The sequence below is a fragment of the Mesoplodon mirus genome, assembly GCF_964341445.2.
Source record: "Mesoplodon mirus genome assembly, chromosome: 16".
In the NCBI taxonomy this organism is placed as follows: Eukaryota; Metazoa; Chordata; class Mammalia; order Artiodactyla; family Ziphiidae; genus Mesoplodon; species Mesoplodon mirus.
This window is the reverse complement of record NC_138992.1, coordinates 51,341,711-51,369,273: the sequence shown is the minus strand read 5'-3', so window position 1 is coordinate 51,369,273 and position 27,563 is coordinate 51,341,711. Positions and strand designations below refer to the sequence as shown.

The 27,563-nt window shown below is 34.3% G+C and overlaps 1 protein-coding gene across 1 annotated transcript in view; it reads left to right on the top strand.

Annotated features, from left to right (window-relative positions):
- Nucleotides 1-27,563, top strand: part of RALYL (RALY RNA binding protein like) — a gene marked incomplete at its 5' end in the record, with an annotated part of 468,135 nt that overhangs the window by 375,904 nt on the left and 64,668 nt on the right. The window contains 2 exons of the mRNA XM_082601851.1: nt 6,589-6,636; nt 17,232-17,392. Coding sequence (XP_082457977.1) covers nt 6,589-6,636; nt 17,232-17,392 — 209 coding nt within the window. The remainder of the gene's footprint in view (nt 1-6,588; nt 6,637-17,231; nt 17,393-27,563) is intronic.

The window sequence follows — 27,563 nt, the reverse complement described above, 5'->3', positions numbered from 1 at the left end:
AAACTTAAAAGATTTTGCACAGCAAAAGAAACCATAAACAAGATGAAAAGACAACCCTCAGACTGGGAGAATATATTTGCAAATGAAGCAACTGAAAAAGATTAAACTCCAAAATATACAAGTAGCTCATGCAGCTCAATATCAAAAAAAAACCAAACAAACAACCCAATCCAAAAATGGGCAGAAGATCTAAATGGACATTTCTCCAAAGAAGGTATACAGATTGCCAACAAACACATGAAAGGATGTTCAGCATCACTTATCATTAGAGAAATGCAAATCAAAACTAAAATGAGGTATCACCTCACACCGGTAAGAATGGGCATCACCGAAAAATCTACAAACAATAAATGCTGGAGAACGTGTGGAGAAAAGGGAACCCTCTTGCAATGTTAGTGAGAATGTAAATTGATAAAGCCACTATGGAGAACAGTATGGATGTTCCTTAAAAAACTAAAAACAGAATTACCATACGACCCAGCAATCCCACTACTGGGCATATACTCTGAGAAGACCATAATTCAAAAAGAATCATGTACCACAATGTTCATTACAGCACTATTCACAATAGCCAGGACACGGAAGCAACTTAAGTGTCCATCAACAGATGAATGGATAAAGAAGATGTGACATATATATATATAATGGAATATTACTCACCCATAAGAAGAAATGAAATTGAGTTATTTGTAGTGAGGTGGATGGACCTAGAGTCTGTCATACAGAGTGAAGTAAGTCGGAAAGAGAAAAACAAATACCGTATGCTAACAAATATATATGGAATCTATGAAAAATAATGGTTCTGAAGAACCTAGAGGCAGGACAGGAGTAAAGACGCAGATGTAGAGAATGGACTTGAGGACACGAGGGAGGGCGGGAGTGTAAGCAGTGACACAGTGAGAGAGTAGTTTTGACATATATACCCTACCAAATGTAAAATTGATAGGTATTGGGAAGCAGCTCCATAGCACAGGGAGACCAGCTCGGTGCTTTGTGACCACCTAGAGGGGTGGGATAGGGAGGATGGCGGGAGACGCAAGAGGCAGTGGATATGGGGATATATGTATACGTATAGCTGATTCAGTTTGTTATACAGCAGAAACTAACAGAGCAATGTCAAGCAATTATACTCTAATAAAGATGTTTAAAAAAAAGGGTGTGAGTGTGCAGCCCTAAACAATCACTTTACCACTTCCTATTTCCCATTAAAATTTGAGGGAATCTGAGCAAATAGAATATAGATATATTATAAAGTAGAATAAAAGTTGTAAATGTGTTCAAGGTTTAAAATTTCAAATATAAACTCTTTGTTTGTGTTAAATATTCAAAACTACTGTTTCAGTTTTCTAAAAAGTCAATTACTTGCCCTTTGCCACTGGCCATGCTCCCAAATGACTAAAACGACATTTACAGGAATTAGCTTCCTCCTGGACAATGCCTTAAACATCTAATTTATTATCATTTTTATTTCAATGGCTTAAGAACCGAATTGTCACAGAAAACCACAACAGTGAAAGTTGCAAAGGTTCCTCCTTTAAAAGCCAAAATACATTAACTCATGAGCATAACAGCACCACTCTTGGCTTACAGTGGGGAATGGGGATTTTTTTAATGTGAAAGACAAGTTTTTTCCTACCAATACAATTCTAGGATACATAAAATACCTTGTAATGCTGAATATGACTCCTGGAAATGCCACTTTTTGATATCTAATTTCCAATAGAGATTGACACAGAAAGAAAAAAGAAGGGATTTTTAAGAGAGAGAGAGAATCTGCAGGAGGAAAAAAAAAGACAAAAAAACAAAACAAAAAAAGAATTGAGGTCACGAGGGATACTGAGGAAAGCACAGCAGTCATGAATCAGACTTGCCCTGTGGTGATTCATCTCCTTGAATCTCTTCCTCTTCCTTGGAAATCCAGCTTGATTTTACAGCTTATGACCTGAGCCAACTACAGCCATGGCATTTCTGCTAAAATCCAAACCACTAAGACAAAAGCAGCCTTGCCAAGATTATACAGATTTGTTTGTTTATTTTATTTTATTTCATTTTTAACTTGACAAGTAAAATTTAGTTTATGATGGCAGAAAGTGGGACTTGGAGATAAGTTTAGGATGCTTAGCTATAACTTGTTCTTGTAAATATGCCTTAGCAGTCAGGATTGAACAAAAAATAAGAAGATTAGACAAGATAAGTTAAGCATAGACTGAGAAAAATAAAAGTAAAATATTTTTCTCATGCACTTTTCAATTTCCAGAAGGCTGGTAAATTATTGAAGTATTTCTTTTTTTTTTTTTTTTTTTTTTTTTTTGTGGTATGTGGGCCTCTCACTGTGTGGCCTCTCCCGTTGTGGAGCACAGGCTCCGGACACGCAGGCTCAGCGGCCATGGCTCACGGGCCCAGCCGCTCCGTGGCATGTGGGATCTTCCCGGACCGGGGCACGAACCCATGTCCCCTGCATCGGCAGGCAGAATCTCAACCACTGCACCACCAGGGAAGCCCTGAAGTATTTCTTAAAGTTATAAGACATGAGTAGAATCATCACTGTCATTCACATTAATAATAGTTCATATTTTCTTCTTGCTATTAAACTCCAGTGTCTGAAGTTATAATGTATTTTAAAAGAGTTTCAGAAAAAAAAGGCAAAACACTTTAGCCACTATTCTCTCTATATTTGGTCACATCTGAAAATACTGAGAATTAGCACTCTGTGGAAATTACTGTCCTATCAAGCAATAGCTATTTAATGCGTTTAAAATGTCTATCACCATGTCTGATGCTTAGATTAATATCAAATTAATATATTAGAATCAGTAACTTCTCAACATTATATAATTATTATCATTACTATGACTGTTATTATTTAATTTCTAAGATAGTTCCCAGGTCTTTAAGAAAGACAAGGCAAGAGGGTGGGAGAATATTTACATGTCAAAGTGTCAGAGAATTTATCAATACAATTACAAGTTTTCTGAAGTAAATGCTCTAAGAAAAGAGAGGTCAGACGACTATATACAGGAAGAAATCTATCTATAGTTTAAGCAAGCTGGGAGGGATATTAAGGCCATCTTGATCACCACTAGACTGTGAGATTCCTGAGCAAAGACAAAATAATTTCGCTTCTAAATGCAAGTGCCTCTTACAGTTCCTGACACAGAGGTCCTTACTCAAGTTTTGGCAAATGAGCATATAAATGACTATGCTGTACTAGAATACTTATCTGTGTTATTTAGGATATTTAATATATCTAGACCTCAGTGTCCTGTAAAATTAGGATAACACTCTACATCTTACAGACTATTGTTAAGGTTAAATCAGATTGTTTATGGAAAAGCACCAAGAATAGTGTTTCAATAACTAGAATGTTTCCTTCCCCAGGCCTCATGTTTCATAAACAAAGTCTCAACAAAATTCTTAAAATGATATATTGTTTTGATTATCTTTTTTTTCTTTGCTTTGGCTGTTGGGAACTTCATTTTTGTTATCCAAACATGAATATTATTATACATACATTTGTATTCAACATATTCTTTATTCCCCCAGCTTTATTGAGGTATAATTGACATATTGTGCAAGCTTAAGGTATACAAGATGTTAATTTGACACACTTATATATTGCAAAATGATTACCACCATAGAGTTAGTTAACATGTCCATCATTCCACAAAATGATGGTTTCTTAAGTATCTGTCATCAAATGAATGGATAAAGAAGATGTGGTATGTATATTCAATGAAATATTATTCAGCCATCAGAAAGAAGAAAATCTTGCCATTTGTGAAAACATGATAGACCTTGAGGGCATTATGCTAAGTGAAGTAAGTCAGAGAAAGACAAATCCTGCATGGTATCACTTATATGTGGAATCTGAAAAGCCAAACCCATAGAAACAGTAAAATGGTAGTTGGCTGGGGCTGGAGTTGAAAGAAATGGGGCTGGTCAAAGCGTACGAACTTTCAGTTGTAAGATAAATAAGCTGTGGAGATCTACCAACATGTTCTTAAAAATAATCAGCCATAAGGTACAACAATGATGACTCATGACAAATGTGTATGAAAGTAGCATAACCTTAAACTTGAGACTTCCAAACAAATTTTGGATAAGGTGTCATCATATCCCTTACCTGCAGAAGAAACTAAATCACAATGAAAATTATATGTACTGCTATTTCAGGAAACTTTTGAGGTGAAGTTTATACCTTGGATTTGGTGCTAGCCAGTAGGTTTTCTTTAAAATCCCTCAACTCAACATCATAGTTGAGTCTAACACCAGCAATATCAACTAAATCATTAAACATTATGACTTAAACAAGCTGTGACTGTGGGACAAAAAGGGTTACTTTTTTTTTTTTATCTTGGTTTTTAGGCCCCATTTGTTTTTTTTGTTTGTTTGTTTGTTTTTGTGGTACGCGGGCCTCTCACTGTTGTGGCCTCTCCCGTCGCGGAGCACAGGCTCCGGACGCGCAGGCTCAGCAGCCATGGCTCACGGGCCCAGCCGCTCCGCGGCATGCGGGATCCTCCCGGACCAGGGCACGAACCCGCGTCCCCTGCATCGGCAGGCGGACTCTTCAACCACCGCACCACCAGGGAAGCCCCAAAAAGGGTTACTTTTGCTCTTACTATTTCAGCAGTGGTCTCATTGTCTTCCTTTGTTTGCAGAGGTAGATATACAGCAGCACTGCTCTGGCTAGGCAATGCTTGGTCTTCCATCAGACACTCACATGGAATAGGTCTCCACTTTGCATTTCAGAACTTGAGTTCAAACTCATTGTGTTCCATTAGACTGGTTGGAGATGAAACCAACCCTCTCTGATGGGCTATGTATGCTATAGCAGGTTTTCTCCACCCTGCCGTATGTAATGAGTGTCAGGACAAATACATACATTTATCCAGAAAACCAGGAATAACAAGCCCTCCTCAATATGTTCTTTCAATTTTCCTAACATAAGAATAGTTATAAAATAAAGGACCATTAAGTTGACCATCTGGGGAATATAAAATGACTTGCCTGTTGTACAGTGGTTAAGCACAGTATTACCATATGACCCAACAATACTCTTTTTAGGCATATACTCAAAGGAGATGAAAGCAGGAGCTCTAACAAATGCTTGCACACCAATGTTCACAGTAGCACTATTCACAACAGCCAAGAGGTGGAAACAACCCAGATGTCTATTAATGGATGAATAGGTAAACAAAAAGTAGTATATATATACAATGAATTATTATTTAGTCATAAAAAAATGGAATTATGATATGTTACAACATAGATAAACCTTGAAAAAATTATGCTAAGTAAGATAGGCCAAACAAAAAAGGACAAATATTGTATGATTCCACGTATATGAGGTACCTAGAATAGGGAAATTCATAGCAGCAGGAAGTAGAATAGCAGTCACTGGGGCTTGGTGGGCGTGGGCAGGGGAAGGAGGGAATGGAAAAGTATTGTTTAATGGGTACAGAGTTTCAGTTTGGGATGATAAAAAATTTTGGAAATGGTTAATGGTGATGTTTGCACAACATTGTGAATGTACTTAATTCCACTGAATTTTGGCATTAAAAATTGACTACAGAAACCTTAGAAAGGTAAATTTTATGTTATATATATATTTTTTTACAACAATAAAATAAATGAATAAATGTTTAAAATGATTACTCCCCTGCAGTAGAGATACTCCATTCATCACGAGATTAAATTTCTTCCAAGCTGGGGAGGATTGCATAGTGTCATAAAAAATAGCTCCAGACGTGGATTCAGAAGTCTTTCTCTGAAGCTTCAGCTCTGTCACTTACTAGTGATAAAAATTTGAGCTAGCCCCTTAGGTCCCTTTCACATTAGTTTTTTTTTCCAGTTATAGTATCCAACAAAGTTGTTGTGAGGACTTAAAATTAAAAGGAAATAATTCATATAAAATGCTTCGTAAACAACAATTGTACAAGTGGATGGGGGAAATTTTTATTTTACATTCCTTTAAGGAGCTTGGTAATAGTCTTATCACTAAAATGTACTTATTAATTCCTATTTAAATGTCCTAAATTATTGTTATTGTTGGTAAGGCTCAAAGTGTTTTGTTTGTTTTATTTTTAATATTTCTCTATATAAAGTATTGAATCACACATTTTTAGAATAAAAAGGAACTGCTGAATTTCTGAGGAAACTACATTTCTATTTACTTTTCTAACAATGAATGGGTCATTAAACCTTTTCATTTATATTATTTCTACACCATTTGTTTAATGTTCATTTAGCCTCAGTATACATACCTTAGGAATAAAGGATAGCTATATTATATCTTGTCTGGGGAAAAAAATGTTCCTACAAGTAGTACAAGTATTAAAAAATAATTTTGCTTTCTGCTCTCATCTTCCATTCCAAATCACTCAATCCATTATCAGTCTTTTGATTGTCAAACATATAATGAGTTTGATATGACATTATATCCAATTAGACATTATCTTGTAAAAACCTTTGGATACATAATTACATTGAAAAATAAATATTTAAAAGTAACAAATGTATTGTTATTACATTATAAATTAATACCAAAATTGCTGTTGTCAACGACTAATTTTTTGTTTCCCTCCTTAGTGGTTATGTCTTTGACTATGATTACTACAGAGATGATTTCTACAGTAGGTATGTAAATTTCTCATTCTTATTTCCCTTTGATTTAAATTATATTTTAACTGTTCTGTACATTTCATTCACAGGTATTATTGATTAATACATTTAAATAATATTTTATAGTAAAAAAAAGTCCCAATAAAATATAAGATAGCCAGATTTTTCTATTTTGATTGTACTCACTGAAATATAGTAGATCTTGGACTTCCAGAATTCAGAGGTGCTTAAGCCTAAAATTTGGTTTCTAATGTTTGGATGATATTCTAAAGATTTAATTAACCCATATTATTTTCCAGATGTGTAGTTGACTTGGAATTCTTCAAGACTGAGAGATTTATAAATTCAGAAAATGAGTACAACCTTCTAAAATACATCTGCTTTCATACAACACATAGATTCAGTAAAAATTAAGGACAATTCTTGCTTTGCATAGCAGTGTGTGACCAAAAAAGAAAACCATGCAGAGTGATGTTAATAATCAATGGGGGGAAATAGGACTTTTCCATGACCTTTAACAATTTTTTGTCAAAACATTAAAAACTCTTATGTTATAAATATACATATTTACATATGTATACATATATGTAAATTCCCTATTCATACGTATAGGAAAATACAGTGAAACTAATAGCTATTTAGTACACTAATTTAAAATTTTAACACTGTAATGTAAAAATACTGAGAATTAGTATGCTTCATTTCTTTGTAAAAAAAGACTTATCGAAAGTAATTTGAACAGCACTTGCCTTCTTCTTTTATTATAATAGGGAGAAAGTACTGTTTCTATCCCTTGGTGAATTGTCATACTCCCAAGACTGGATCAGCTTTGACATTTTATTAATGTTGGAAACTACCTCTGAGACTTACCTCAGTGTGTGATTCTTTTGCCAAGTGTCACTTCCTCTGGGACATCTTCATCCCTTTCCGGGACATCTTCATCCCTTTCCTGCACATCACAACCACTTTCCTCTTTCATGTCAATATGTTTTAATTTCAACTTACAATTTTATTATAACATCTTTAATTTCTGATATTTTCCTTTTAGATGTTATTTTATGTAAAGGAATGCATTTATCTCTGGCTTAAACCACTATTTTGCTTCATCTGTGGGCTCTGTGTTTAAGGAAATCAATTTATGGTACCTTGTGGGATTTTTTTTTCAGGTAAACTGTATATCAAATAGCTTTGTGGATTTTGAAGTTTGGCATTCAGGGCCATTTTTAGGCTGTGCAAAGCAATCCTTAGGGCTTTCTGGAGAGCATACTACTTAAAATTCATATAAACATATGGGATGTTATATATATATATATATTTAGAGTAAAAAAAATGTTTTATTTTACTAAGTTCCTCTGCCTCCATCTCTAGAGTCTCTTGAATAGAAGAGTGTCCACATCCCTATAGTCAGCTATTTCTCCTCTAATTCCATTTACATTTAATTTTAATTTTATTTCCAGTGTTACTTTTCAATTATTTGCTGCACCAATTCCTTCTTTTGATTATCCATTTTTATAAAATGCCACATGGATTTATCACCAGCAGTCAAGGAAACAATACAACTACACATTTGCTATCCATGTGTGAACTAACAGATGCACAGGGACAAATCACTGACAGACTTAGAAAGAGGTGATGTGATTGGCCACTGATCATCATGTGCATCTGTCATTTACTTAGTGATTTGTGGACTGAAAAACTAGCAGCAAAGTTTGGACTTTATGAAATTACTCACAGTTAATATATGTGGTAACTGAAATTTGTTTTGTGCTGTTGGGGGACTGGTGTTATTTAAATAAGCATTGGAAATTGAGATATTAGAGATATGCAAAACAAGGACTGACTGTGTGTAGATAGATCATTGGACCACACACACACAAAAAAAATGAGGTAAATATTGTTTAAGCCTTTAATTGTAAATAAATTCATTCAAACAAACAAAAATCCCAAGGCATAAAAATGCAAACTTAGAAGAACAGAATAGACATTTTAAATAGTGAAGAAATTTCATAACCCCTTGTAAGGGTCTTGTTCTCTCTGCTCCAGCCACGAGGGTCCTTTTTCAGTTCCACAAGAACACGGTGTTCCTTCCTGCCTGGGGACCTTCTTCTGATTGCTCCTTCTCACACCTCACTCCACCATCTAGTTAACTTGACTTCATCCTTCAGATCTTAGCATGAACACCTCTCTCACACTAAATGAGGTTCCCCTGTTCCCCTCTCAGCACCCGTTACTATTCCTTCACAGCACTGTTCCTGGTTTTTATTGCTAAATTTCTCTCTGCAACAACAGTAGTTGTTTTATGTCCTTCCTTCCTCCAAAAGGGCAGGGAAGATGCTCAGTTTTGCTTATTGTATCCTCAGGCACTATCATCAAGTCTCACACATAGTGGCTACTCAATTTTTGTGATTAATTCATCTCCTTAGATTTAGAGACATTTTGTTTTCTCCAAGGTCACATAGTTAATTAGTGGCAGAACTACAATCATAAACCAGGTCTTCATTTATACTCAACAGCCAACTGTGTGGATACGCAAAACAGAAGAGGAGCAATATCAGTCTATGGTTTTACATAACAGGAAATAGCCTTATCTGCATGGAAATTAGATCCACAACCATACCTTTATCACCACTGTGTTCAAACTACTGAGTTAAGCAAATGGTTTCTCTAGGTAACCCTTTATGACAAACATGAATTTTTAAGGATGGTTCTCTCAAATAATTTTTATAATTTCTATCAAATATATTTTATTTTAAATATTAAATAGCTTATAATAACTTGTCCTAACCATGTGAAGATCTGGCAGCATTAAAATAATCCCAGTTACTATGAAAGAAAGATAACATTTAGATATTCTTTATTTAAAAATTTTAGGTTTTGACAAATGTAAATTTTAGTTTTTGACAAATTTTAGTTTTTGACAAATATAAAAACATTTTCTGATATGCTTTTGTGTTTCAGGATGCAGAACACTGTCTTGATTGCTATGAATAAAGTTTTCAATTAATATACATTGTCCTTTAATCTGTTAATATGAAAATGTTTTTGCATGGTAATCTCTGAAGTATTTTCTATCATGTGATTTCCTTCCACATTGAAAGAATTTCTACATAAAATGGAGTAGATGGTAGGAGACCCAAGTTCTGGTAATTAACCTGTAACTTTGGGCAACTAGGCAGGTTTTTAGTTGTCTCATTTTTTAAATGAAACCAATATTTGCGTTTGCATTTTATCAATAAAAATCATTAGATAGGTTAGACAGATGATAGATAGATAGATAGATAGATAGATAGATAGGCAGATTTTACATGCAAAAGAGCAAGAGCCTTAATCAGCAAATAATTACAGAGCCTGAAGCTTTCAGAAGGCACTCCACTACACAAAAAAGCTAACTCTGAACAATTTCCAAAATCATTTATTTGTCTTATATAAAATCTGTTTTGTTTATAAGTGTGCAAAGATCAGTATGGGTGTATTGCTAACAGACTCTCTGAGCAATCTGTGCCCTCATTAGTTTATTTTTCATTTTTTCACTTGGCCAAGAAAGACAGAAGCATCTGCCACTAGTAGAGGTAGTCAGGAGTTCCCTGTGAACATAGCTCCCCAGGAAAGGAAAACAGAGTGGAGAGGGTGGAGAAGAGAAATAGCTTACCAAGTCAGTGCTAACAGTTTTATCCACACTAATTCCTCCTTAGTTACTCTCTGCTTGTAGTTATGGTTAATTTTTTTCTATCTTTTTACTAGTGGTGCAAACTTGGGCAACTTATTTAATACCACAAAAACTATTGTCTCATCTATGAAGTGAGCATGAAATTAACACTTACCTCATAAGATTATTCTGAGGATTAAATGAAGTAGCATATTTTTATGACCTTCATTATGCCTGGTATGTTTTTTGTGCTTAATCCATGTTAGCTACTAGTAACCATTAACGGTAACCATTAACAGTGCTGGAGAATATGTTTCTTATACTGTTATTCATGTAGCAGTGTCCCTACGACTGAGCAATACACTGGTTGCTCAGTTGTCCTTCCATAATGGTCCATTGTGACACCTCTGGATCATTCTGTTTGCATTGTTTTCCCTTCTCCTACCCCCCAGAACATTCTAGTTTCAACTGAACACTCTTATCTGCAGAGAGAGACCATTCAGTTATTTCCATTAACTCCATGCTGCTTGGTTTTCTGTCAGGAAAACGGAAATCATATAGTTATGTTGAACTAGAAGAATTGTTTGTAAAACCTTTCTAACTATGTATTAAGGAACTGAAAAGGCAAAAACAGATAAACAACAACAATAAAACCCACAATGGTATGATGGAGTTAGCAAACTACAGGAAGCAGCTACCACCTCTAAGGTTAGAGAAACAGGAAAAGATGGGATTATCAAATATCACTGTAGAAAAGGGGATTTGGACAAATCACAATGTGAGTAGGAGGTTCTGCTTAACTGCTGCTGCTGTATCTGAGCCCAGAGGGGGAACCCGTGGGGCTGGAACCGAGACCTCTAAGGGGTCAATACCAACTGGTGCCAGGCTCTCTGAGGAAGTGTGAAGACTGTTCTTCAAATGTTGCAAAATTACTCAAACTGGATTCTTCTGCTACTACTGGAATGAATTTTTGCTGCCAGGGTTAACAAACAAGGCTAGAGTAACGCTGACAAGAACAGGGACCCAAAACAAAAACAGGAAGCAAAACAGGAAGGGTCAAGTCCTCTCTTCCTCTTCCAGTCTCCTTCTCAGGTCCTTAATTGGCTGATCCTAGCAAGGAGCCAGCTGGCCCCCACAGAAATGTGGTTTGCAGACTCCCAATCCCAGATGTGACTAAATGTCTCACATAAGCTGAAAGATAATACCTTAATAACTGACATTGACTTACATCCTATTGTTAGCCTATTTCTGCCAGGTTTGGGAATTCTAATGTAATTGGGGATTTTCAACCCTTAAACTGTTTCAGCTTAGTAAACTTCTCTACACAAAGTTCCATCTTAATGTGATTGTTTTGGTACATTTATCCAGCAGTAAATTTTCCAAAAACTAATTTAGTGTCTATCCATTGTTTCAGGGATCATGAAGAGTATCACTAAATAATAGAATTGAGTGGTTATTCTACACTTTCATTTTTTATATTACACAAAGAATTGCCCAATAATTTACAGCATTCAGTGGCATTGTCTTTTAAAATGTCAAGTGTGACTCTACATGAAGAACATCACATGTTATTAAAATGAAACATAACTATATATACTCTTCCAAGTAAAGTGAAAAGAGAAGTATACCTAAAATTATATTGAACACCCCAAGGAATGTTTTCAATTTCTGAGATATTAGCAGTTTTAATCCAACCTTTTTTCAATAGTAACAGAAAAGGCACTGAGCCATTTATAACCTCCAGTAATGAATAAACGTGTATTGACAGAGAAAAAGAAATGCCAGAGCTGCTTTGCCATATAAAAAACATATATATATATATATATATATATATATATATATATATATATATATATATATATATATATATATATATATATATATATATCAGTGATTCAAACTCTGTATTGTTCAGATCTGGATCCATTTTGACCTTGTGTAAATTAACATAAGAGAAGATACCAGAGTTGAAGTTCATGAAAAGATCCCTGTCAAGTTGCACTTGTCTCAGATCATTGATTATAGAGCACAGTATATATTCATGAATACTGGAAAAACGTATTAACAAGAAGCAACGTCTGTTTCATTGTGCAAATTTAAATTACCATCTGGTAGAATGGGATTCCACTTAAAACATTTGGAAACCACAGCATGGCCCAGTTGACAAAGGGTGTGATTTGGAGTTAGAAGCAAGTTTCAGGCCTCAGTGTGCATGTATTGACTGGTTAAACTTGGGGGAGTCATCTCATCCTTTTTTCACAGGTTTCCTATGGGCAAAATGTCTTAACAACACACACATTACAGAATTGTAAGAATTAAATAGGAGAATCATTTTATTGATTTATAACCTCACCATTGCTATTTAATTGCATTCACTTTTTAATTACCTGAAGCTGTATACAAGATATAAAAGATAGCAAAATTGTACAAAATATAAAGATTAAGATCAAAATATTGCCAAAAAAAGATCATTGACAATTTCAGTAAGCCCTTTAAAAGCATGTTCAAGAAGCATTTGGACAAGATTGGGGATGGAGCCCAATGTGGGGTGGGTTGTTAGCAGGGGTGGCTTCACTGAAAATCTTGGAAAAGTTTAGTGAGAAAAAACAGAAATGAGAATTACTCATTGACTGGTCTCAAGTGAAGTGTGCCTTTAAAAAGTATTTTCAGGTTCAGTTGTAACCAAAAGCTTATTTGAAGTCAAGGTAGAAATTATAAATAGAATTTTGAGTAGTTCAAACAGTATAGAAAACAAATATACTAATAGGTTAGAATCATTCATGTGGATTTCAAATATATCCTTTCTTAAAAATGAATAGACACCTTAATTTGGTTTTATAGACTATGTTTATCAGAAGTTAAACATGCTGAAGACAGAAAGGTGCAAGTTTGAAACAAGACAGAGCTGGAAATCTTCCCTGGTCCTAGAGTTAATGATCTTCATTTATCTGTTAAAAGACCCCAGTGAGAACATGGCCCTGAACTTGTTGTCAGATTTTTTCTCTGGGAAGGCCAGTTATTTAACCCTAAGTCCAGACTACATTGTTTGGTTAGCATTTAACCACATAGGGACTATAAGTTTGTGTTCATAAATAAGGAAAATGAAAAACTCTTTTTTATGAGGGAAATTTAGAAGAAAACAGGTAATTACTGCTAAATTACTATTTATCTAAATGAAATTTTAGTGTTCAGTGTAACATTCAAATATTACATTTTCAATTTTTTTCGGCGAATTTTAAAATCACATTGGTTGACAGTGAAAAATAGGCATCAAGTCAAAAGTCCATCGATCAAGTAATAATTTATTATACTGTGGTGTATCTACTTAAGAAAATACACCACAGCAATTAAAATAAACATTAGGAAGACCATTTAGCAAACTTGAGAAACGTTTTTTTAATAAACCAAAGAGAATTAGCCAGGATACATGACTGTACATATATTATGTTTTCAGTTATGTGAAAAATATGGATGCTTGTGGAAAACAAATTTAGAGAATAACAGTAGTTGTTTTAGGGTGAGAGATTGGAAGTTGTTTTATTTTCCATGTATTTTTTTCTGAAAATACATGTAAACATTGCTTTATTATTGTTGAAGTTTAATAATAATAACTTTAATAAAAACAAGAATTCAAAATTATATTCATTTTATATGTCAGTATAACATTAAATTGCCTTTGTCCAGAAAGTAACTTATTAAAATAACTAATATCCTTATTCTTTCTAGAGACAAGGTATGTCTATTTTTATCAAGTAAATCAATATTAAAATTGTTTACCAGTTTTTAGCTTTTGCTTGATAATGAAATTATACATGAAATAATGATATTATTAAAGAAAACAAAATTCCAAACAAGAAATGGGGTCATGAAAAGTAGAAATGTTTATTCAACAAAGTAGACCCTCAAACTTCCTCAATTGGTTGCTTTTATTAAAATCTGACTACATTTATGTTATTTACTGATTGAAAGTAGGTCTTTTAAAGTTTTTATTTTAAAATAGACCTTAGGGAAGGGAGAATTATGTGTTTGACCTCGTTATAAATCATTATCTATTTGACCTGTAAACATTATGGGAAAAACAGTATTCTAACAATATTAGGGAAAATGAAGGGCCATTACAGAAAAGGAAAGGGAATATAATCTGGGAGTGGAAGAACAAAAAACCAAGAGGAAGGAAGAAATTTTAAGCTTTTAACTGACGTTGGAGACTTGGATTCCATTTAATTCTATTGTATAGCAATTTTTGTTGGACTATTTTCTTTGATTTGCTATAGACAGGATTCTGATGAGAAAGCCAATGCTCGTGTCTCCTTCACAGGCTGCCTTTCACCTACTTCCTTCTGCATTTAGAAGAGACCCTACATCTCATCTTTCAATCCCAGAAAACTCACCCCTTACCATCCTTATCTTGTTATGTTTTTGTGATTTAGGACAATACCCAGTCTTTCTTCTTTTTATCTCTGGTAAACTCAACTTTGCCCAGTGAAAATTAACAAACACCCCAACTCCATTAAAATTTAAAATTATGTTCTCACATGAAATGCCCATTTAACTTTGTTTGTATATTACAATATCACTTTTTAAAAATTTAGTTCTGATGCTGCATGTCTTCACAACACAGTGACAGAATGAATTGGTAAAACCTGATTCCATGGTGGGAAAGGAGTCATGTTTCTTTGAAGCAACACATCAAAATATTCAGAGAACAAGGGTTACTTCCTATAGGAATTTACAACAAAGAGCACAACACACACTGAGCATTTTACTAAAATGTACATCTTATACTAAAAGTATGTCACAAGTACAGTGAACAAATGTAGCTCTCTTTTCTCTACAGGAGAGCAGGCCTGGCCAACACTGGAAGCTTTGTAATCCCTGTTTGGGGGGAAGCAATAGAAATATTGATAAACATTGCAGTTCAAATATTATTGAATTGCATTGTAATTGAAGTAGCAGTGAATATGGTGACTTTACTTGGCATGCATTTCCAGTATAGCATTTTTACATCATTATATATTTTAGTTGTGCTTTAGAAATTTTCTTAACCCAGTGTATAGATTAGTTTATTTAATGAAACTGCTAAATTGCATTTTCAAGCCCTGGGGAAATCGTTCCTCCAAAAGAGCTTCCCATTCATCTCAAGCAGGAACTTCTACCCTGGGAGAGATCAGTCAATTGTCATATTTCTTTTCGCTCAATAGCTTTGGGTGTTGTAGCTCATGAAAATTGCCTTAGTATCTTGGTTCACTGACTTAAGTTGCTCTGTGATTTCAACTTATAAATAAGTAATGTAGACTTTGTTTTGTGATTGAAATGAGGGGCAGGCTTAGTTGACCCTTTTGATTTCCCAGCCCTTAGTGGTATGAATGAGATTCACAGCCCTTTTCAGCCTCATCCTGTCTATATCTTTTGAAGTAAACTATAATGTTTTGACATCCATGACCTGATCTTTGCTGGCAGTTCTTTGACTCTAATGGACTTTTCTTATGCACAGAGGATGACACCTCTCTTGAACTCTGTCTTGTTTCATTTATTTTCTTTTCCAGACATCTCTTAGTATTTCCCTAGCATGTTTCCAAATCATTTTTGGACAGTTTAGCTCTCTAATGTAGAAGACATTCCTAGTACTAAGTTCTGCTTTAAAGGTGTTTTATATACAACTTTTCTTCTCCATAGTGTTATAGTTTTCAATGTTTATGAATGAATATTTGGAAACCAGCCTATCTTGTTATTGTATTTCATATACTATTTTCCAAAAAGAGATGATCATATTTCCATCTGTATGTGTAAATGAGATGTAATTTTATGAAATAACCTATTATAGAAGGTTTTATAGAAGTTATGAGAATGTAATCCATATAATGGTGTCACAGTAAACTACATAATAATCATCATTCTAAGTCAATAACACTATTTTCTTTATAGTGGACAAAGTAATAATACCTCTGGTTCACTGGCAAATAGAATATATATATATATTATATTTTTTTCTCTGACCCTTTTATGCTGCTCAAATATGCTAAGTCACACAAAAATTTGTTATGTGCATGCAGTATAAATAATATGAAACTTTGAATTTATTAATTATATATTTATATAAGTGAGTAAATACTCTTATACTTTTGATTCCTTTCATTGTTTAATGGAAATGCCTTCATTGTAGTGAATATCATTTTTCACTTTTTAGCAGAAGCTTCAAAGAATTTTACTGGTATTCTTTTTTGTTAGAGAATTTTTTAATAGTTAACTACAAATATCTCTAGTCTCAATTTGCATGTCTATCAAATAGTCAGAATAGTAAAAATTTATCCTGATAAATATTTCCCACTAGTTCTTTAGTCAACAAAGGTTTGTCCTCATGCTACAGGCATTTCATTCAAACTCAGCCTCCTTTTTTCTGTAGTCAGCTGAGCCTTTCCTTAATTAAGGAAGTCTTTAGAGAGAGGTAAGGAAGAATATTGATTTGTCTCTTATAGCTGCCCTCTTTAAACTAGACATACTCCTATTTTTTTTTTCCTTCTGAGCTGTTTTCTGATCATACAGTAATTTTCTTTTCTTTGTCCCTGATTCTGCATGGTCTATTCCTCCTTTCACACTTATGTGCTAATAAGTATGTGATGTGTTAAAGGAAGATTTCTGTTCCTAAAATGGATAAATCTGTTAAATCAAGCAAAGAAATATACTTGGGAATGAAGTTCGACATAATTTCAACATATTGCAAAGCTCCTTGTTCTTTCATACCTTAAAAATGAGTTCATATTAAGGGTCAGATTCTGATGCCCAGAAAGCATAGACTATATTAACATCCTGTTTCTTTAGTGAAAAATGAATCTTCTTGAGGACAACAATGATAACAAAAATATTTATTGACATTTTTTAGAAGGCCATTCTCTTAATCGTCTCACACATTTGATAGAACACTTAGGCATAAACCAATTCTCAGCCACGTTTGTATTTTGTGAAGGTTATTTGATTACCATGGGCGTGTGCCTCCACCTCCCCGCGCAGTAATTCCACTGAAGCGTCCCAGAGTGGCTGTAACAACTCGCAGGGGAAAAGGAGCCTTTTCCATGAAAGGGGGATCAAAATCTACTGTCAGTGGATCTTCTTCATCAGGCTCTAAATGTAAGTATCTATTTTATTTCTCTTTAAAGAAGGGTGGGGATACTTATCATTGCATGAATGTCTATACTCAACTTAATCAATTATTATGGAGCATCTGCTGTGTACAATATATGAGAGAAATGTAAAATGGATTAGAAATGGTCTCTGTTTTCCACTACACTACACTGCAGTAGAAAACTGTTTTATTAGAGCAAATAATATGCTCTTGGCCCACCTAGCTTGTGACATATTGAAGTCTTGAAATATAACATGTTGTTTTTAATTAAGAAAAAAATTCACTTCAAAATAGAGTGCATATAGTATCTTTTCAGGGAAACTATGCAAATTCAATGCATGTTTTGAATATTTGAGCACTGAGATAATTAAGATAGGCATAGTAGACAGGTTAAAAGGGTAACTTTCCATACTATTCTAAATCATGAGAATTATATGTCTGAAAACATGTAATGTCTTAAAAAAATAATATATAATTTCACATTAATTAGTAAAAAATAGAGATACAAACTTCCCAACTAAACAGATTGCTAAATTTTTATATGGACAGATTCAGAAAACCCTAATTTATTAGTAGAATATTATTCCTAAGGAAAAGATCGCAAAATTTCTTGCATTTCTTGAGATTACATTTTACAGAGAAGAGACAGACAAGAGCAAGCAAAGTAAACTCTGTGGTGTTACAGAGTAGATCATCACTATGTCAAAGAATAAAGTAGCATTAAGTTGGGAGCACTGTATTTCATGGGATGGTGTATGACTGCCTCTCTGACAAGGTGGCATTTCAACAGAGACCTCATGGAAGTAAGGGAGTGAGAGGGTGGGCTTGAAGCTGTCAAGGGTAGAGTGTCTGGGTAGAGGGAATGGTCAGTGCAGAGATCTTACATTGGAAAAAGAAACCAGTGCAGCAGAGGGAGAAAGAGGAAATTAGGCAGGAAATAAGGTAGAGGGAGGGCGAGTTCCAGGGCAGCTTGTCAGGCCAGTGTAGGGAGTTTATAGTTACTCTGCATCTCAATCTTTCAAGACAAATAAGGCAAATACTGTTATTCCAATGTCACTGATGAGTAAGCACAGAGAAGTTCACATAGTAAATGGTAGGGCCAACACTAGAACCCATGTTTTTTTTCATTTTCATCCCTATATACTATCTACTCTTTTGTCTTTTGTCTTTTGTCTTAGTGCCATCAGAAATACTAAGAAAGAACGCCCTTGAAATACTTTGTTTTTACATGAGAATGTGCAAGATGTAGTTACCAGAAGCACTAATGTTTCTGGTAACTAAGTTTTCTGCATTCAGAATTTGACTTAGCTAATATAACCTAAATAACAAATTACATAGATTTACAGTTCCCTATGTACTGACTTATCCATTTATCTAATTATTCTATCAATAAAAAATGTGAATTCCCTTTTTGAGTCTTAGTAATAAAAGAAAATGAGTTTCTGCAACAATCTCTAAACAATCTTATATGCTCTCTGAGTATTGTCAAAAGCAAAGAAGTTTCTTGAATTTGGTTCTTGCTGTGAAAAATTGAACATTGAATTGCCTGCTAGGTTTATAGAAGACTTTTTACCCTAGTAGTGTTAACTTTATTTCAAATAGAAATATCTTAAGCACCTGTGGATTCTTTGCCCTGTAGTCACTTTCAAAACAATGTTTACCAATGGGAACTTTATTGATATTTTGGCCATGGCAGTTCTACATTGTGTAAGAGTATTCCAAGCTTTGCAGAACATTTAGCATCCCTGGGCTCCAAACTTGAAAGGCCAAGAGCGCTCCTCAGTCTTTGTAACAACCATGCGTACCCTTATACATTTCTAAATCTTCCTTAAGGAGATGGTACCACTCTGGTTTCGAACCAATGGGTGGTGGCCATTCTTGGGCAAGAGCAGGTTTGTACAACTGAGCCACTTGATTGCCATAAAACACAGTTATGCAGAGAAGAGTGGTATTTTACAGTGGTTATTTTGATGTAAATATCTTAATATTCAAATGCTTAAGCTTCATTTGGCCTTTTTATTTTTGATTTCTAGTTTTCTTGGGTCATGGAGAGAGAATGGGAATTATAAAATCTTTTTTAAGGATCTTATTAAGAATTTCTCTTGGTTTCATAATAATGAGATTTTGTAAGTGGAAAATAGGATATATTTTCTGATTTTAGTATAATACTATGTGTTTGTTTTACCTTGTTGGCTGTATCATCCAATCCTCTGTAGAAATGTCAAATTCTGAAAGTGATTGTTTAAAAATCCTCTACCAGATAGTGACTTTATAAAGTTCTTCTTTTCTTCAGGTTTTACTTTATATCCCACATTGCTTGGATGGTTTTTATATGATGTTTTATAATAATAAGAGGAGAAAAATAATAGCTAACATTTTTTGGTGTTTGTTCTATGATAACTATTGTTTGAAACATGTATTTTTATACATTAGTACATATAAATTCGTTTAAATATATTAATTTTACATATATTAATTCATTTGTTTCTCATAACTGCCTATAAGTGAAGTATTATTATCATTCCCATTTTATAGGTATAGAAAATGAGGCATAGAAAAGTTAAGGAATATCCCTAAAGTCACAGAGCTATTTAATAACAGAGCCAGGTACAGCTTGATTCTAAATCATCTGTGTCTAGAGTATAGGCTCTTTAGTCTGTGCCCTTTTCAACACTGCCTCTCTATAACTTCTTGGAGAATCGTAACTTTTATTTATAGAATATCTCATTTACTATCTTTAGCCTAGAATTTTACTTTGTTTGATACTTTGCTTGATCCTTTACTGATAACGCTCTCTTTTGGTTTGCATTTCCCTAATATATCCATTTATTCTCCACCTTTCTTTGTTGTTAATTTCCTGGGGCAAGTGTAATAAATTATCACAAACTGAATGGTTTAACAACAGATATTTGGAGGCTGAATGTATGAAATCATGGTGTCAGCAGAGCTGTGCTCTGTCTCTGGAAGTTCCAGGGGACAGTTTGTTCCATGCCTTTCTTTCAGCTTCTGGTATGCTGGCAATCTTTGGCATTTCTTGGTTTACTGATGCACTGCTCCAATCTCTGCTTCCACCATAACGTGGTCTTCTCCCATGTCTTTGTGTCTGTGTCTCTTTTCCTCCTCTTATGAAAACACTAGTTATATTGGATTAAGACTCACCCTAATGACCTCATTGTGATTATATCTGCAAAGATGTATTTCCAAATAAGGTCACATTTACAGGCACTGGAGATTAGGACTTCAACAAATATTTTGGTAGAATATTTTAACCCATAACACTGTCACTTTATTTTTGCATATTTCCTAAAACAACATATATCTGGATCTTGTTTTTGAAAGCAATATGAAAGTCTTTGTTTTTTGCAGTGAAATTTAATACTTTTACATTTATTATATTAAGTAATCTATTGGATTATATTTCTTCCATCTTAATTCCAAGTATTTAACTTATTGTTTCCTCTTTTCTTCCTTTCCTTATGCTTGCTTAATGAATTTTATTTTAATTCTTATCTATTCTCTCCCAACTGCCTTAATTTGTATATTCTACTAGGCCTCTCTATTTCATTAGTGGCTATAATATATTAAACATTTATAAATAAAACCTTTTTTATCTATTTCTTTCTTAAAATCAAACAATAGCTATGCTAACTCCCACCCAAGACATGAACTTTATTTTTTGTACCTTTTTAAAAAAAAATTTATTGGAGTATAGTTGCTTTAAAATGTTGTGTTAGTTTCTACTGTACAGCAAAATGAATCAGCTGTACATATACATATGTCCCCTCTTTTTTGGATTTCCTTTCCATTTAGGTCACCATAGTATATTAAGTAGAGCTTCCTGTGCTATACAATATGTTCTCATTAGTTGTCTATTTTATACATAGTATCAATAGTGTGTATGTGTCAATCCCAATCTCCCAGTTCCTCCCACTCCCTCCAAAGCCTGACTTCTGAAAAATATTTACTAGGCTGGCAAATTAGCTTCTTCTCCATATTAGTTTATAGTCGGAAGACCTAAGCTTGAACCTGAACTCCACCTGTTCTGATTACTACATTATATAAAATCATAAATTTTAGGGCTTTGAGAATGTCATGTACATTGTCAGATTCTCAGGTTTCTTATTGATGAAATAGTGTATATAAAAGTGATTGATAAATTTAAGTTCTATGCAAATTATATTTTTTGATATTTATGTAATTTTTCAAAGGCTGGGGGAAATTAAAAGAGTTACATAAATTAACGTGAATTATTGTTAGAGGTCACATGGTTACAAACATTTTAAAATTTTCTTAATAGTTCATAGGAAACACAGTGTTGGTGAGGGAGGGTATATAATTATTTAGACCAGAGCTTCCAAGGCTTCGTATTTGTTTGATCAGATAATTCTTTGGTGTGGTGTTGGGGGCTAACATGTACACTGTAGGACATTTAGCAGACCGGATGCTCACTAGATGCCAATAGCACCACCCTCTCCAAGTCGTGGCAATCAAAAATGTATCCAGACATTGTAAAATGCCGCCTGCAGGGCAATATTATCCTTTGTTAAGAACCACTAATCTAGACAGTTAGCTTAAGAGTCTTAATTTGTCCCTGGATAGACTTACCCCACAGGTGATTTTAAAAAATCACATAAATCAGAGAAGCACACATTTTTTGATATAAGCAAATGGTGTCATTCTGTGTGCCTAATTTCCTTTTTGGATTATATCTTATGTGACAGCAAAAGGCACAGACATCATTTTGTTGACTGTAATCAAAACACAGTAACATTTATCACCAAATCAATGAACTATTTAGACAGAGCAGGTCTGAAATGATTTAAGGTGGTGGCTTTTTTTTTTTTTCTAACTAAAAACTACAGTGATAATTTAAGAAAAATATTTGATTATCTGTATGATATAACCTGGCTCATAGTTTCTCTAGAGTCTAAAAACAAGCTAAAGGAGTCTATCCTAGGAACTTTGTTCGTTGTGTTTCAATTTATCATTTTGCTGATCTTGAAGAATAATTCTAAATTCAAGTCTGGTAATCACCCATACAAAAATAAACTATTGTACTCAACCGAACAACCAAAGATTTTTATGACACTATGTTTACTTTTGTCTATAATTTTTTGCAATTTTCTTTTTGTTGAACTTATCTAGAGGAAACAGTAAGAGACATTTTCTTTTGAAGGTAATATTACTGATGTCTTCTAAAACACCAATATGTGTGTATACTCAACTACGAGGGCAAAATCTTCCTCTATATTAACTTGAAATACCACCCCTCTAACTGGTTACTGCCAAATTTATTTTTGTACCTTTGATCACTCCCATAAACTCCAGGCATATATACCCAACTGCCTACTTATCACTTGTATTTGGACACAAATAGGCATCTCACAATCAAGTCTAAACTGGCCCTCTGTTCTTCCCCCTCAACCTGAACTTCTACAAGTCTTTCTTATCCCAGCAAATGGCAAGTCCACCCTTCCAGTTACTCAGACCCCAAATTCTGGAGTTCTCTTTGACTCCCCTCTTTCACCTATACTTTACTTCTAATCATCTGCAGATTATTTCCCCTCCATCTTTAGAATATATGTAGAATTCATCTACTTCTCACAACCCGACTGCTAATACCTTGGTCTGATCCAATCTCCTGCCATCTCTAACTTGAATTATAATCCACAGGCTTCTTAGTGATCTCACTGATTCCACCCTTGCCGTTCTGCAGTCTTTTAACAACACGAAGTCAGAATGATGCTCTTCAGTTAAATCAGTGACACCTACATGACTCAGAGTAAAATTCACAGTGTTACTCTGGCCAAAAGACTCTGTACAATATTCTCCATGTGTTTTTCCCCTTCTCAAGTCCCTGCATTACCTCCTGACTGTGCATACTCTTCTCCCACTTGCTCTTTCCACTCCAGCCACATTGACCTCTTTGCTGTCCCTTACACACCCCAAGTACACGCTTGTCTCTGGCCTTTGCGTTTATCATTCCTCTGCCTCATATTTCCCCCATCCCACCATCCGTAGACATTCCCATGACTTGCTTTCTCCCCTTACTGAAACTTTTCCCCCAATGTCACCTTATTAGTGGAGCTTTCCCTGACCACCCTGTATAAAATGACAAATCTCACACCCTAGCGAGGCCTTCTCTAACGTCTTGTCTTCATTATTTTTCCCCATCTGGAGGTGTATATTTCGCTGTAGTTTGAAACAGTGTAGTTTGTAGTTTAAGATAATATAATTATCAAATGATACATATTGTTACACTACTATTAACTAGACTTAGCTATATCAGTGTTTTCTTCATTGTGTTAAATGTATACTTGTAAAGAAAATTGCTGTAAACCTCTTTCTCTCTCTCCCATATATAGATATAGATATAGATATATAGATGTTTGTTTATTGTCTTCTTCCACACCTAGATGGGAGTTCCACAATTTCAGGGACTTTCATCTCTCTTGTTAACTAATACATCCCCAGCTCCTGAAAGGAGTCTGACAATAATGGGTCTCCATAAATATTGTTGAGTGAATATGTTAGACACTTGAGTTAAAAAATGAGAGCAGTTTAAAAAAATGAGAGTAGTTCCTGCTCTTGTCATGGAGAGAGACATTTAAAGAAATGATCATGCAAAGAATCATCTGAATGAAGTATGGCTGGGAGGAGGATGAGATTGTTGAAGAAGATGATCAAAAGTTGGCGATGACTTTACAATGTAGGTAGCATTTGAGCTTAATATTTAAGTATTAAATGGCATTTACTAGGTGAGGAAGATGAGAGTGTAAGACAGCCCAATGAAAACAACAGAAACAAAGGTATGGATATCTGAAAACAGAAGACATATTCAAGGGACACTGAACAGGTGTGACTACGTAGAGACTAAGATAATTAGAAAAGCAAGAAGAAGATGAGGCAAGATATGGTAACTTGGAGCTGGCTGGGAAATAAAGCAATTTTCTCAACTTCTAAAATTCATAATTTTTTTAAATTGCAGGATTCATAATCTTCAGTAATTAGATCTCATTTTCCCAAGCCTCTAGCTTGTCTATATTAGGGGAAAATTGCATAACAGCAAGTTGATTTAAAGTATTCGTTATTATTATTAACAAAAGAAATACTCCTGACTCGCACTACTACTCTCTATAAATATAAATAATGGTGTTATATCCTCTGCCAATGTATCTTAAAAAATAAGGATTATGGATTTAGAGTACTAGGTGGAATTGGGAAAAGAGTTGTTACCACAGGCATGGGTTACTTTCGTATTCTTTCCTCATAGTGTTTCTGGAGAAAAGGCATATTTCCATGTTAATTTTCTTTTTGCACTTCCTCTTTGCTTATCTATCTCCCCAATAGACAGGCAACTCAAAAGTAGTGCCCAGCACATACACAAAGCTTTTAATAAAATTTGTTGGTCTGTTTGAAGTTGGTGTGCAGTGTAACCATATCTACATACACATACCTACAAATTTTCTGGTATTTGGTAATTCTTACTGTGTTTAATGCACTGAACTAAGTTCTGTTAAGAATGCAAGTTCTATTCATGAAGGAAGGAAGGAGAGGGAGGGAAAGAGTGAGGAAGGGAGATAAAGTGGAGAGAAGTAATTGGATGCCCTCTCTTCATTCAAAAAATTTGGTTGTAGAGAGCCTATGATCGAGTAAATCCATTAATATGTCTTGCTTCAGACAACCATCCAATATTCCTTCTTTTTAAAAAATTGTATCATCAGATATCTGAATAATTTACCCAGGAATCTGAATACTTTTTTGTGGATCTGGTATATGATGAGAAGACAAAAAGTTTTCATTAGGTACCAATTTGATATAGGCTCTCTTCTTAAACCTGTTAATATCATTTTTTTTAATTAAGGAGGACAGACCTCACAGCCTAGGACTTCATGGTAAGCATCAGGAGCCTCATCAGTCAATAAGAGGAGAAGGAGCTTATTAAAACACAGGAAAACATGACTCCTAAAATTATTCAATACCTAATTAGGTCTTCACTCTCAAGAAGTTTGCAAGTTAATATGAAAAGTTGATATATAAAGGAAAAATCAACTAGCAATATATGTCTAGCAGTAAATGTGAGATGCTGTTAAATAGATTACAGGTAAGAGATACACCCTCCAGTGGGTTAAATGAAGAAGAAGTAATAGGGAAGGCGAGACTAAAACTAAGCTCCAAAAGGCAGGTAGACATATTTGAGGAGAGAAAGAGTCTTTCCTGTAAATAATAATAATAGCTTCTGCTTCTACCATGTATTTTGCCTGGTGATATTCTGATCGTGGGGCTAAAGTGCCCATCCTTTACCCTAAAGGCTTGTTATAAGAATTTAATGAGATAATGAACATAAAGTTCATTATCTCATTAAATTCTTATAACAAGCCTTTAGGGTAAAGGATGGAAGTTAAAGATAAGGAACCTGAATCTTAGTGATTACAAGTGGCTCTCCAATGGACATAGATGCAAACTAGAGTCTATCTGGTTCCATATATTGTTAGATTAAGCATTAAGCTATTCTGTTCAAGTGAAGAGTTTGCTTTAATAAGAAATGGAATATACAGCTGGAAATATACTTTGGAGCAGACCCTAAATACCAGTTTAAAGAGTTGGTGCATGTGTGCTTTGGGTCTTTTTCCTATAGAAATGGGGACATTCTAGCAGTCTTCAGTAGGGAGGACTTATGACTTTTATATATATTACTCTGAGTTCACTATGTAAGAGGCCTGGTGAACTAAAAGCAGAAGCCCAATTGAGAGTGCAGTGGAAATGGATAGGAAAAGAAAGATGTAAAAAGAAAAGAAAAGAAAATGGACAGGGATGTTTTACACCTAAGACTCTCCTTAATTCTGAACTGACTTTAATTTTCAAAAAAAATCAGAAACCCAAGTTGCAAAGATTTTTAAAATTCTAAGTTTGGAAATCTATAGTTGTAAAATATACATTTATTTTGATAAAGTAAGTAAAAACAGCCAGGAGCTTAATCCATAGGGCAGTGGAAAATTTGTTAACAGGAGCCCCCCAAAAGTAGAAAAATTCAGAAAAGATTGGAACGAGAAGTATATCAGACACAGAGGTGGCTCATCCCAGCAATATCATCTGGAAACCAGACACAACAGCACAAAACCATATTCCATCTATAGATAATGAATACAACTGAAGGAGGGAGCAACAGGGCTACAACCAACTAGGCCAGGTGAGTGGGCAGCCTTCTCCCAAGGAGAGCACTGAATGCAGTAAGAAAACAACTTTCACAATTGCTCAAGAAGCAAGACTATTTCTAAGCCTTGTTTTCCAGGACCATGATGAGTATCTTCTGCTAGCCATTCCAAGATTGGAGCTGGGCAGTTTGCACAGGATTGGAGATTGATTCAACATTCCCTGGAAGGGACCAGGAAAGAGCAGATAGGATGTCTGGATTACATCCTTAGCTGTATCTAAGCTTGAATCTCATTAACTAAGTAGCCCCAAATTTTATAATGATATTGCTCTGATCTTAAAAGACATTTCTACAGTGTTAGACATGAGTCTCAATATAGTTTCTACTAAACAGGGTATTAGTGATTTGTTTAGTTATGTTTTTTAAGGAGATAGTCAACCTCCTTTCTGGGCTGAGGAGTGACTTCACTTACTAAAAAAATATATCATATTTGTTTCCAGCCACAGTCCCATTTCTCCTGCACTGAAATCTAATGTTTTAAGATAAAATCTTTTCTATTAAATTTGATAGGTTTAAGTAAAACTACATGACATGCTTCCATCAAAGGAAATGAAAATCATTCTTCAAAGCTGAATCAATTTGCAATTGTGACAGATGATGTTGCAAATATAGATGTGATTCAACAATGGCACTTTAATGTCTTAGAAATAATTGCCATAGGAGCAATTTTCTATTTTAAATTGTGTTCCACTTTCAGTCTGGTTCTGCATAATAGGAACTCTCTACAGGATCACTTATTCTTGTAGTTTTTATTTTGCAAACTACTTTGTATCATAAATAAAAATCTGCTTGTTATGAAAAATTTCTGATTTTATACTTGAAAATGTTTTTTCATGTTTATATTGGAAAAAAATATATTCTTCCTTTGAGCAATTAGTGTATATTGATACATAATTTATCATATAGATTATATCATATGTCTTAGTTGACAACTAGCTCTATTTCAAGCAAACATATATTGC